Source organism: Panthera leo, chromosome A2, assembly GCF_018350215.1.
Source record: "Panthera leo isolate Ple1 chromosome A2, P.leo_Ple1_pat1.1, whole genome shotgun sequence".
NCBI lineage: Eukaryota > Metazoa > Chordata > Mammalia > Carnivora > Felidae > Panthera > Panthera leo.
In genome coordinates this window covers 151,946,294-151,958,536 of record NC_056680.1, presented here as the reverse complement: position 1 = coordinate 151,958,536, position 12,243 = coordinate 151,946,294, and the positions used below count along the sequence as shown (strand labels likewise).

Sequence of the window (12,243 nt, the reverse complement as noted above, 5' to 3'; positions counted from 1 at the left end):
ATACCCAAATCAGATAAAGATACAAGAAAGCTTCCTCACCAACATAAAAATGTCCTTAAAATATTAGCAAACCAAATCCAGAAGTACACCAAAAGGATAATACATCATGACCAAGCAGTGCATATCCCAACAATACAAGATATGTTTAACATCTGAAAATCAACATAATTCACCACATTAACAGAAAAAAGAAAACCCACACTATCATTTTGATACAGAAAATTCAATTGACAAAATTCATCATCCACTCATGATTAAAATCCTCAGCACTCTAGGAACAGAAGGAATCTTCTGAATTTTGATAATGAGTATCTGTAGAAAGCTAATAGATCTAACATATTAATTGTGAACAACTAATGTTATCCTCCTAAGATCAGGAATAAGGCAAGGATGTTATCTCTCATTTAATAGTGAAATTAAACTTCTATTCAATATTGCAATAAGGGAAGAAAATGACCAATTATTAGGAATGGAAAGAAAGAAGTAAAACTATCTACCTGTAAACAAAGGCAGTCTACACAGAAAATCTTAAGGAATTTACAAAGAAACTACTAGATTTAATTGAAGTTAGCTAGATAATGGGATACAATCAATATACAAAAGTCAATTATATTTCGACTAGCAACCATTAGAAATAATATTAAAAAAAATTTTTTTTAACGTTTATTTTTTGAGAGAGGACAGAGAACGTGAGCAGCCGAGGGGTAGAGAGAGAGGAAGACAGAGGATCTGAAGTGGGCTCTGTGCACAAAGAGCCTGACTTGGGGCTCAAACCCACATGCCATGAAATCATGACCTGAGCTTAACCGACTGACCCACCCAGGCACCCCTAGAAATGATATTTTCAAAAACACCATTATCATTAAACAACATTATCATAAAATTTTTTGGAATAACCTTCACAAATATTGTGCAAGCCTACTATGAGACAATAGTACTCAGAGAAACTAAAGATCTAAATAAATGGGAGATAAAACATGTTTATAGATAGGAACTGTCAATATTGTTAGATCATTCTCCCCAAAGTAGTATCTGGACTTAATGCAATTCTAATCAAAATCATAGCAGGCTTTCATGTAGAAATTAACAAGCTGCCTCTAAAATTTATGAAGAAATGCAAATTACTTCAAAGAGCCAAACAATTTTGAAAAGGAACAAAACTGCCCAATTCCAAATTTGCTTTGAAAGCTACAGTAATAATCAGGGCGCCTGAGTGGCTCAGTCCGTTAAGCGTTCGACTTCAGCTCAGGTCACGATCTCATGGTTTGTGAGTTCGGGCCTCATCAGGTTCTGTGCTGATGGCTTGGAGCCTGGAGACTGCTTCAGATTCTTTGTCTCCCTCTCTCTCTGCCCCTCCCCTGCTCACGATCTGTCTCTCTCTGTCTCAAAAATAAACATTAAAAAAAAATTTTAAAGCTACAGTAATAAAAAAAACACTGTTAGTACCGAATGGATAGATCAATAGAACAGAAAAGAATATAGAAATAGAACCATACTATGTTCAACTGATTTTTTACAAAAATGCCCAAGTGACATACTGGGAAAAGTACTCTTTTCAGTAAATGGTGCTTTAACATATGGTTGAAAACATGAACCTCAACCCTTACCTCATACAAAAATTGCTCAAAATAGATTATAGCTCTAAATATAAAAACTAAAACTACCGAAAGACGGGATAAAATCTTAGTAAATTTAGGGTAGGCACAGAAGTATTAGAACACAAAAAACACTAATCATAAAAGAAAAAAATTGATAAATCATACTTAAATCAAAATTTCAAACTTCAGCTCTTCAAAAGATACCATTAAGAAAATGAACAGGCAAGCTATAGGCGTGAAAGAAAATACGTACAGTACACATATTTAACAAAGGACCAGGATACAGAATAAAGAATAGTTTTCTGGGGCACCTGAGTGGCTCAGTCAGTTAAGTGTTTGACTCTTGATTTTGGCTCAGGTCATGATCTCAGGGTCATAAGATCAAGCCTTGCATTGGGCTCAGCGCTGAGCATAGAGCCTGCTTGAGAACGTCTCTCCCCTCCTCTCTGTCCATCACCCCAACCTCCCCCCACACTCCCCTCCAGGAAAAAATAAACATTAAACAAAGAATATATACTTTCCAATAATATATCCAATTACCTAATTTTAAAAATCTGCAAAAGACAAACTGAAATTTTACCAAAAAGTTGTAATAATCAATAAGCATAGGAAAGATGCTCATCATTATTCATTGGGGAAATGAAAATTAAAACCATGAGACAACCCTTCGCACATACTAAAATGACTAAAATTAAAGACTAACAACACTCAAATTGGCAACGATGTGAACCAACTGGAACTCTTATACGTTGCTGGAGGGAATGCAAAACAGTACAACCAGTGTAAATATACGTTTATGATGCAAACAAGAAATTCCAATTATAAGTATTTACCCAAGGAAATGAAAACATATCCATATAAAGACTTGTCTACAGATATTTATAACAATTTTATTCATAATAGCCCCAAATTGAAACCAATAGTATAATTTCCATTAATAGGTGAATATTGAATATAATATTGTATAATAAAACTGGTGGACAATATGGATCAGTGTTAAATACTATTAATTCTTTGTCATTGTATCTTGTACTCACAAGGTGATTTATACTTCTCACGCCAAGAACCCAAAGAAACCAGATCCCAGAATTGACAGTTACATATCTCTTAGACCACCTATTAGAAAAGAAGTCTAGGAAAACTGATGGATTCTTTTATTTTACTCTCCTTGGTCAAATAATGTGATCCCTTTCAAAAGTATGCTCAGTATTCTTGTAAAAATAGCTTAGAGTTTGCTACGCTTGCTGACTACATCACCACCACAAAATATCACACCATGTTGTAACATCTCTCCAGGATTAGTTTGTCTTCTGACTTCACGTACCTGTAATGTACCTAAAGAAAAACTGTTTTCTAAGCTCTTCCCTCTTTCCTGGATATAACTGCACACTAAGAAAATGACAGTCACACCTGAGGTAGTCATCCAGCTTTAGCATGTGGCCACTCATCCTCATTCCTTCCAACTGGCAGCCTTACAAAAGGCCAGTTTTGACCCATGTTCTCAACGGCGGCTTGGTAGCTAGTTTAATTGTGTCTGAACATTTATAAATTATAATACTTTTTGTTGTTATAAATTAGCTTTATTTCTTTTTCATAAAAAATATCTTAGGATTTATTTTCCATGAATCTCATTTAGGATAACGGGGAGCACCAAAAAGTATTTAATAGAAAAATTAGGTCTGATAATGTTGAAACCTATCACTCTATACCTTGAACTTTAGTCTTAATTTCCTTAAGCATCCTCTTATGATCAATTTTATTTCAGAATATAATACTGCTTGAGCTAAAGAAGCACTAGGGTTTAGTATTATACTCTAGAATTCTAAAACTATGCCAAATTGGGCACTCTGGGGGGATGGGCCTAGAAATCTAAATTTTTAATGTAAATTTTTAACCAGTGAGGGGCGCCTGGGTGGCTCAGTGGGTTGACCTTCCAACTTTGGCCTACGTCATGATCTTGTGGTTCATGAGTTCAAGCCACACATTAAGGCTAGATGCTGTTGGCGCTTCAGATCCTCCACCCCTCTTTCTGCCCCTTCCCCACTTGCATTCTCTCAAAAATAAATAAAACATTTAAAATTTTATTTAAAAAAGTAAAAAATAAAATTGTACTCAGCGATTCTAGTAGAGCTAAAATTTGAAAACCACTATCTAAATCTAAAAGGGAAGAGTTTAACTGCAACATAATTGTGGCCTCAACAAAACTTGTTTTATTTGGCCTACACAATGGGCTTGTGTGCAATATATATTTTATTCACTTGCCAATATCTAATACTAGCGAAAGGTTACACAAAAATCCAGGCTTCAGACTTCTCATTAAAATATATACATAAACGTCCTTCAATACTGGCCCTGCCCTCTCTTACATGACCATCCGCTGAGGCTGAGTTTGTTCACCTTCTCTTTCGCTCTCCACCATTCCCTATTATTTTACCCAGATACCTGGCTTAGCTCCTGTACATATTACAGTTTGACCCTCAAGACTGTACCGACACGTTCATTAGGAGAATGAAGAACAGAGATGATCAAATGAACCCTATTTATTTAGTTATGAAACGTGCTGGCTAAAGTTTTACTTCAGCTAGTATTAAAATAAGTTTGCAATGAGAAAGAAAGGGAGAACATAAGTCATTAAGATTCAGGATAGACAGTATTTTTAATTTACTGAAGATAACCCTCTTTTTTTAGAGTGTATTTAAAAGTGTCATTTGATAGAGACTTTTTCTTTCTTGGTATAAAAACAGAAACATTACCTTCCAATCTTAAATGCTTTCTTGAACTATTGCTCACAAACACCAAGATAAAATATATTTAGAGATTAGAATTAAAAAGAACATTTTAAGAAATCTGGAATTGCAAATTTGTCTCAGAGTTGATTTTCAGAGCTTGTCTTATCCATGTTCTCATTCATTCTGACCTAAATGTCACTGCCAGGCACATGATAAATCTTAATTCTAGAATTATGCAAAATTCAGATCCTGACTACTAGCCTGTTTAACCGCTTAAAATATAAATAAAAGAAACTATAAGATGTATCTAAAAATGAAGACTTAAGTTTCACCTGTACTAAATTTCCAACAGGTGAGCCACATCAGAGAAAACAAGTGTGAAAGATCTCAGACTTTTGCAAGCTAGCTTACCAGGGTAGAAGACACAAAGACTCAGGGGTGAGAGATAAGGGGCAGTTTGTTAGTTACAATAACTTAAGGCAAAGCACCAACACTTTTGCACTGGTTCCCAGAACCCCAGTTCCCACCAGGCAAGGCGAAAATGGCCAGCTGACACCTGCACAGGCAATGTGTTGTGTTACACAAGAGGAAACCTAAGCTTAGAGAACACCAGTCTTTTATCACAGGCAATAAGCACGCCTGCCTTTTACCCCAGTAGACATTTATTATACTGGACCATACGCATGCCTGCCTGCTCTTTGCTCTGATGTAAGACACTAGCTCTATCTTCCAAGGCTGTTCCTGATACAAACATCTTTTAAAAAACAGAAACAAAGGGCAGTCAGTACCTTCCTGGCGAGACCGGCAGAAACTTAGAGACCCGTGGAAAATTGTCTCCCTCAACTGGATACTGTTCCTAACATATATTCAAATGAGGAGTCTAAGACTACAATTTATGGCATCAATTTCATATACCCCTTGACCGGCTCAATTACTTCATCACCAATTTATCTCAAATTAAATCAACTAGAGCCTCTAAAAAGGAAGTATATATTAAAAAGGAATGACTCCCCTTTTCCAGTTACTTTCTATTTTTAAAAAGAAGATGCTCCAATATTTGCAATATTAAAATTTAAAATCCTCAAGCATTCCACTAGAAATAATTACTATGCTTACTTTAACTAAGTTTAAATGTTTCAAACCTGTTAACGCTAGCAATAGGAACTACCTGTCAAAAGTCTCATTATACAGTAACAAACACCACAAAGAGAACAGTAACTTCAACATTTCCAGCTGCTGTCTACAAAATACGAGAAAATTCTGCACCCCAAATCACTCTGTTCTATTTCTCCTTACCCTTTACCGTCTCAAAATAAAATCTTCGAATGAGAAAGACAACAAAATACCGTCTCTTTGGGTTCCTTTGTCCCTAGCTGAAGGTAGAAAATCGGGGACTCGTTAAGGTAAAGAACCTGAAACATGCAAGATAGAAAATAGACGGCATCCGATCTGTAATCAATCACCGGAGAAAGTCCCCATCACTTCATCTTCATCCCTCCCTTCCCCCCTCCGGCTCAAATAACGTGAGTATATAGGAGATGATTAGGATCATATGGACCCGGACAAAGCTCCGGGGAGGCAGAGGGTAGCAGTTAACTAGATGCAGTCGGCAAAGAATCCGAGATACACGCTACAGCCGACTCCAACGGAGGTTTTCAAAAGTGCGGGTCGCACGGGCCACCCAACCCTGGAGGAGAATGCTGAGCAGCAGGAGGAGCAGCGGCGGCGCCGCCAAGTCCTCAGCGCCCGTGGAAGTTGCTCGCGGGGCGCGCGGCACGCCGCAGAGCGCGCGGGCCCTCCATGTCACCGCCGCCAACACAGACCCTCCTCCTCGCCCCTCCCCCGCCGCGCACCCCGGGCGGCGGCGACATGACAGCGGGTCGCGCCGCACAAGGGCGCTCGCCTCCCGGAGCCCCTCCCCAGGCTCCCCGGCGTCCCCGGCCGGCTCTCACCTTGGGTGGCGAACGGCGAGGAGCCGCTGACCGGCGAACCGGGGGCGGGGACGGGCGGCGGGGTCTCGGCCGAGCCCAGCATGGGCGCGGGCAGCATGAGGTAGCGCTGGGGCGCGGGTAGGCAGCGCTGGCAGAAGGAGTGCAGGCAGGGCAGCAGCTTGGGCGCCCGGCTCTGGATGTTCTGGTGGCACACGGCGCAAGTGTCCAACAGGTTGAGCCGGGCCGCCTCGCCTCCGCGCTCCGAGTCGGGGCCCTGCCGACTCTCGGCCTCATTCTCCCCGCTTGGCGCCGCCGAGGGCCCCCCGGCGGCCGCCGCCGAAGCCGCCGCGGCCGCCGTCGCCGCCTTCTCCACAGCCACCTCCATTGTCCTGCCCCCGCCGCCGCCGCTGCCGGGGAAGGGGGAGCGCGGTCTCCGCCGGCCGCCGCCCCCGACGACCTCCTCCTCCTCCTCCTCACAGGCCGTTCGGGTGACCCGCGGGAGAGGGAGGGAAAGCGGGCCGGGCCGAGGAAGCCTCCTCAGGCCCCGGGGATCCGCCTCCCGGGTGGCGCGGCCGGAAGAAGGGGATCTGTCAGCGGGAACCGTTCCTCGCACCGGGAAGGCTGCGCCCCGTCCGCTTCGCCAACCGCCGCGGCGCTCGTCGAAACCGCCCAGCCCGCCCTCGTCTCCCCGCCTTTCTCTCTGGGCCCCTGGCCCATCTCAGGCCCCGCCCCCGCCCTCCCTCTCCCAGCAACTGAGGCGACAGCGAGGAAGGCGCCGCCCAATAGCCGCAGCGCCTGGCCGGGGGGCGGGGCCTGCCCAAGCCCGCGAGGCTCCGACGGCCTCGGCGGGAGGCTGGGAGGTGGGAGGGCGCTTGCCCAGCCCCGCCCCCCGAGCTCCTAGAGCCGCGGCTTCTGATTGGGCCTTTGTGTGTGTTTCGCTCCCCTGAAAAGATTAAGGGATCGTTTGTGAAAGACAGACCGACTAATTCGGTCCGCCTGTGATAGCTCCTCCTATGGGGCGGAGCTCCACCGTGTGTACTCAACGCCGTTAATTAAGTAACTGCTTCGGAGGAAACTCTCGTTTTACTGCTGAAGACGGGGGTCCTGTGGGAGGAGTAAATATGGTGGGAGGGTCAAAGGATGACGAAGTACAGATTGTGAGGAGCTAACAAGGTAAGAATTTTACAAAAGCAGAAATGTTGTGTAAAAAAGATATGAGGAGGCAGCATGGATTTGCCACCTGAATTTACTCTTCTCTATGATGAATGATGGAGCCTGAAGAATAAGGGGGTGGGGGGGGGGGAGGTTCTCTTGCAAGACAGAAATTTTTTTTAAGGATTTCGCCAGTGAAAACGATGAAAGGTGAAATCAATTTTCAAAGTAAGTGATTTGCTTTTCAAATGAATAAAAATGGTTCTTCAAGGACTTAATATATAAAGATGGTCTGAAAATGTCTTTATTGTATACGGTTGGCACCAACTCAAAAAATAAAAATAAATGTCCGTACTGACGTCCAAATAACGCCTTCAATATTTTTTCCATTCTGACCCCCAAAACACAGGCTTACGTCAGAAGGTACACACGTTTTCCCTCAAAATATAGCCAAGCTTCCGGGCACCTGGCTGGCTCAATGCATAGAGCATGCGGCTCTTGATCTCAGGGTTGTGAGTTCAAGCCCCATGTTGGGCGTGGGACATAATTAAAAAAATGACCAAGCTTTTAAGGAACCGGAAGTATAGAAACGGAGTGAGGAGAACAAAACTTCTGCACACACATGTAAAAAGATTGTATGGAAGTGTAAATGGAGTAGTGTTGGACCTTTGAAGAAAGTGGGATGGGGTCAGAAAAGGCCTTGTTAAAACTGAAACGATCCCGGGGCGCCTGGGTGGCTCAGTCGGTTAAGCGTCCGACTTCGGCTCAGGTTACGATCTCGCGGCTCGTGAGTTCGAGCCCCGCCGTCCGGCTCTGTGCTGACAGCCCAGAGCCTGGAACCTGTTTCAGATTCTGCGTCTCCCTCTCTCTCTGCGCCTCCCCTATTCACGCTCTGTCTTTCTCTGTCTCAAAATAAATAAACGTTAAAAACAAAAAATTTAAAAACCGAAATGATCCTGGAAGAACAAATGGCAGCGAGAGAGGGCAGGCTCTAGGCGTCCTGGCCCTCCCTTACCTTTCCCAAGTTATCCCCCTCCTACCAGCCTCTTTTCCAAACAGATCGTGAATCCAATCACTATAGGCCTCCAAGAGTGAAGTTCTCCTTCTTAATGGCTTTCGAGAGCTCACTATTTGTTTTGTATGGTGGTAGTTTCTTAAACCTTAGTTTGCATCAGAATCACCTGGCAAGCTTACTTAAAAGCTGGTTCTTGGGCTCATCCCCATATTCAATTTTAAAAGCCTCTGGTGGTTGTGATTAAAGCTCCCTGCGCTCTCATACTTTATGCTCTAGCAATTTTCATACCTCCTGCTTTGCACATTCTGTTCCCTTTGTTTTAGAATGCTTTTCCCTCAAAGTTCAGGCTTACCTAGTGTCCCCCTAAATGACCCCATGTGAAGTTCATCACTCTTTCCCCCGTACTCATTCTGTACTCCATCTTTTGGTAGCTGCACCCTGAAGATCTTCATATACTAGGAAAGCAAATTATAAATTAATGACTTCATATGCTAATAATTCATTACAAAGATGGTAAACAGGATTCAAGCAGACTAAAGACAAGCGCCTTTTATTCCCTTGGATGATGGTAGTGAAGGAAAGAAAAAGCAGTATATCCTGGAGGCTTGTTTTTGGAGAATTCCATGCAATTTGATAACAATCCACTAGTTTAGTTTCTCAAATCATCATGGATAATCAGTTCTACAGAAAATTATCTTCCATATTCTTAGGCTTCCTAGTCTCATATACTTAAAACAATCATATGTTTTACTTTGTTCAAATATATATGGCTTCTGGTTTTATTAAATTCCAGAAAGCAAATTTATTGTTTTAGGGGTTTTTTGATCATGCGATTTTCTTATCTAGATATTGTCGTCTCAAGTGTGTTGCAAAAATAGTTCACAGAGATTCATACTATGATAGCTGATTTGTCCTTAATTACAGCTCTCATGTATCTCCCTCTCTTATTCTATAATGTCTACGACTCCCGAATTCATCCAAGGCTCTCCATATTTTCATCCCTATCTGATCTCCCTGCCTGATCCTACTGCTTTCCCACATCCATTCTATGCTTCACCCTAATTGGATGGCTTGCCATTGTCTAACTGTACCAACATCACCTCTACATCCCTCTGAGAGAGGGGGTAATATTTGTCTATGCTGGAATAGAAGGCAGTCTGCAAGGACAGCAAGAGCATTCGGTGCTAGTGAGTATTTCTCAGGGCCACCTCTCACGTGGTAGTAATGGATGGAAATTCTAGATCTTCCAGGAAAGTGTAACGAAACCATTTTTGTTTAGAGCTCTTAGAAATTATAATACATGTCTACGCAAGGAACGTGTGAGATAACCCCTTTAATGCAATCTTATATCTTTAGAGAAAAGATAAGGAAAAGATTCATACCTTCAGAAGTAGCTGAGAGATTTGGGTAACTTTCAACCTCATTGTTAGAGCAAGGAGAATGCAGTGTGCAGGGGCCAAAGACTGTCTTGTTATCTCAGTGGCTTCCTCAGATATGCCCACAGTCAAGAACCGATGGAAGCAAGGCACATTCTGTGGACTCCATCATGAAGCGATGTCCCGGGACCCAGTATCTCTCTCACATATGCCATGGCCCTATTAAATCCTTGGATCTTCAAACTGGCCCTAGATAGAAAGGAGAGTGAATATGGTATTGATGGTTTTAAAACCCCAAATGATGACCAAAACCAAAATGGAAACAGAACCTAAAATAACTGAGTATATAACTAGATTAAGTTGTCTGCCCTCAGGAAGATAAAAAGTTAAGTTATTTAAAAAAAAAAAGTGTATATACTACTTGGGGTACAGTAAAGGATTAAGTCAGTGAACATGGGTTATTCAAACCCTGCATGGTCCAGACAAAGCACCAGTCTTTAACTCGCTATTGGGAGATGACCTCTGAACCTTTGCCCTACTTGATAAGAGGATTGCTATATGCCTGAGGCTTTGGCCTCACACCCATCAGTGACCAGATAGTTTACTCTATGACTTATGGCTCACACAGTTTTTTGTATACCTGAGGCTCTGTGCCACAGTGTCAGTCCGTCCTCTGGAAGGCAGGAGACTGTGTAGCTAAGGTCAGTTACCTGAGGACTTACTCCATGCTCTGTGACTGACCCCTAATTGGATCCTGGATACCGAGGCTTGGGTGAATTTCCCGCACTGGCAACACTTTGCACATGTTGTTACGCATTGTTGCTAGAGGAATAAGCGTGTTGGGGGGACTCCACTGGCCAAGAACTGGAAGCTCTCTCCTGGTTTCTCCTGGGTTTTGCCTACGTGCCTTTTTCCTTTACTGATTTTAATCTGTATCCTTTTGCCGTAATGAATTGTAACTGGGATATAGAAGCTTTTTCTGAATCTTATGAATCCTTCTGGAAAATCATTGAAACTGAGGGTGGTCTTGGGGATAGCCAATACAAAGGGCATGCCATTTTTCCTACTAGTAATTCTACTTGTAATTCCTTGAGGCTAAGGAACATCTCTTCCATATTCCTTTAATACCGCACAAACTGCATGGAAGCAAAAAACCTAAAGCTTGCTTCCTCCTGCTTTATTCCTTTAATCCTTTGCTTCATTCTAAGTATTTGCTTCAATTACAGCTCATTTCCCCAATTATCTATCTTCTATCTATCTATCTATCTATCTATCTATCTATCTATCTATCTATCATTTTTGCTTCTTGTGAGCCATTTGCTGAAGAGAAAAGTCCAGGAGAGATCATTGCAATGATTTCCCTTTTCCCTCATCACCTCCCCTATACAGTCATTCTTTTCTTCTAGGTAAACATTTTTAGAAGATGAAGTGTGGAGGGAAAGAAGTCACGAAAGGGCCGGAGAGTGACAGGAGAAGGGGCATATTTATTGCCTTGTCTGAAGGACAGGAATAATGAAGAGAGTTGTAAACTGAATATTGACTCATGAGGCTTTATGCACAACGATTTTTATGGACGGTTGGAGCCAAGTCAACTTAAGTATTGGGAGCAATACCTGTACAGACTGTTCTGGGAATATCCAAAGGCAGAGAGAATCCCCTCAGTGCTGTGGAAGCACTTTTATTGGGCTTTATTATGAGAGGAGGTTCAGAGGAGAGAAAGCAGAAGCAATGGAAAACCTGAGGATCAAGAGTAAGTCCATCAGGAGACTAAGAAGAAGGAGAAAAAAAAGAGGATGAGAACAGTGAAGATAATAAGGGACCAAGTGAAAGCACACAAATGGAAGAAAAGGAAAAAGGAATAATGCTTGCAGATAACATAACAGGAGAAGAAAAGGTGGGGTAGCTAGGAGCTAGAAGGAGAAGGAGGAGTTTCATGACACTCTGTGATGAAGGAGGTGAGTGAGAAACGAGTAGATGAACCAAAGTGGAACTTTGAAAGGACTCTGAAAATGGTGACGTGGTTTATGTTGAGACATAACTTGTAAAAATTTATCCAGTCCCAACTCAACATAAAACACAGCCAGAGCAGAAGCCATTTCTACTTTCCAAGAGATATTTCACTTGATAGTAGAATTCCTTGTACACATTTGTGCTTTTGAAAAGTGTCATTCTTTCAGGGTTCCCCCCCCCCAACATTTATGCTACATGAAACAAATATTCATTTGTTTTATAGCTTCTGTTTGTTTTCATGATGGTGATATATATCAAGCACTACTTTTAGCTATGCCTGCTCTTCTGTTCTATAACTTGTTCTTAATTTAGCCCAAAGATGCCTGACATAGCCTCCCTGAACTCCATGTAGAGAGTTTATTGCTTCTGGGGAGCATGTTTTCAGAATCTATGTAAACATGTTCTATACGTAAACACCCACACATATATAAT

General features: G+C 42.2%; 1 protein-coding gene across 2 annotated transcripts in view; it reads right to left on the bottom strand.

The window, feature by feature from the left end:
* TRIM24 (tripartite motif containing 24) overlaps positions 1–6,985 on the bottom strand; it is a 122,734-nt gene extending 115,749 nt beyond the window's left edge. For both annotated transcript variants that reach the window (XM_042925896.1, XM_042925903.1), the window contains exon 1: positions 6,280–6,985. In XM_042925896.1, coding sequence (XP_042781830.1) covers positions 6,280–6,643 — 364 coding nt within the window. In that variant the 5' untranslated portion in view covers positions 6,644–6,985. The remainder of the gene's footprint in view (positions 1–6,279) is intronic.
* Between the last annotated feature and the right edge of the window lie 5,258 nt (positions 6,986–12,243).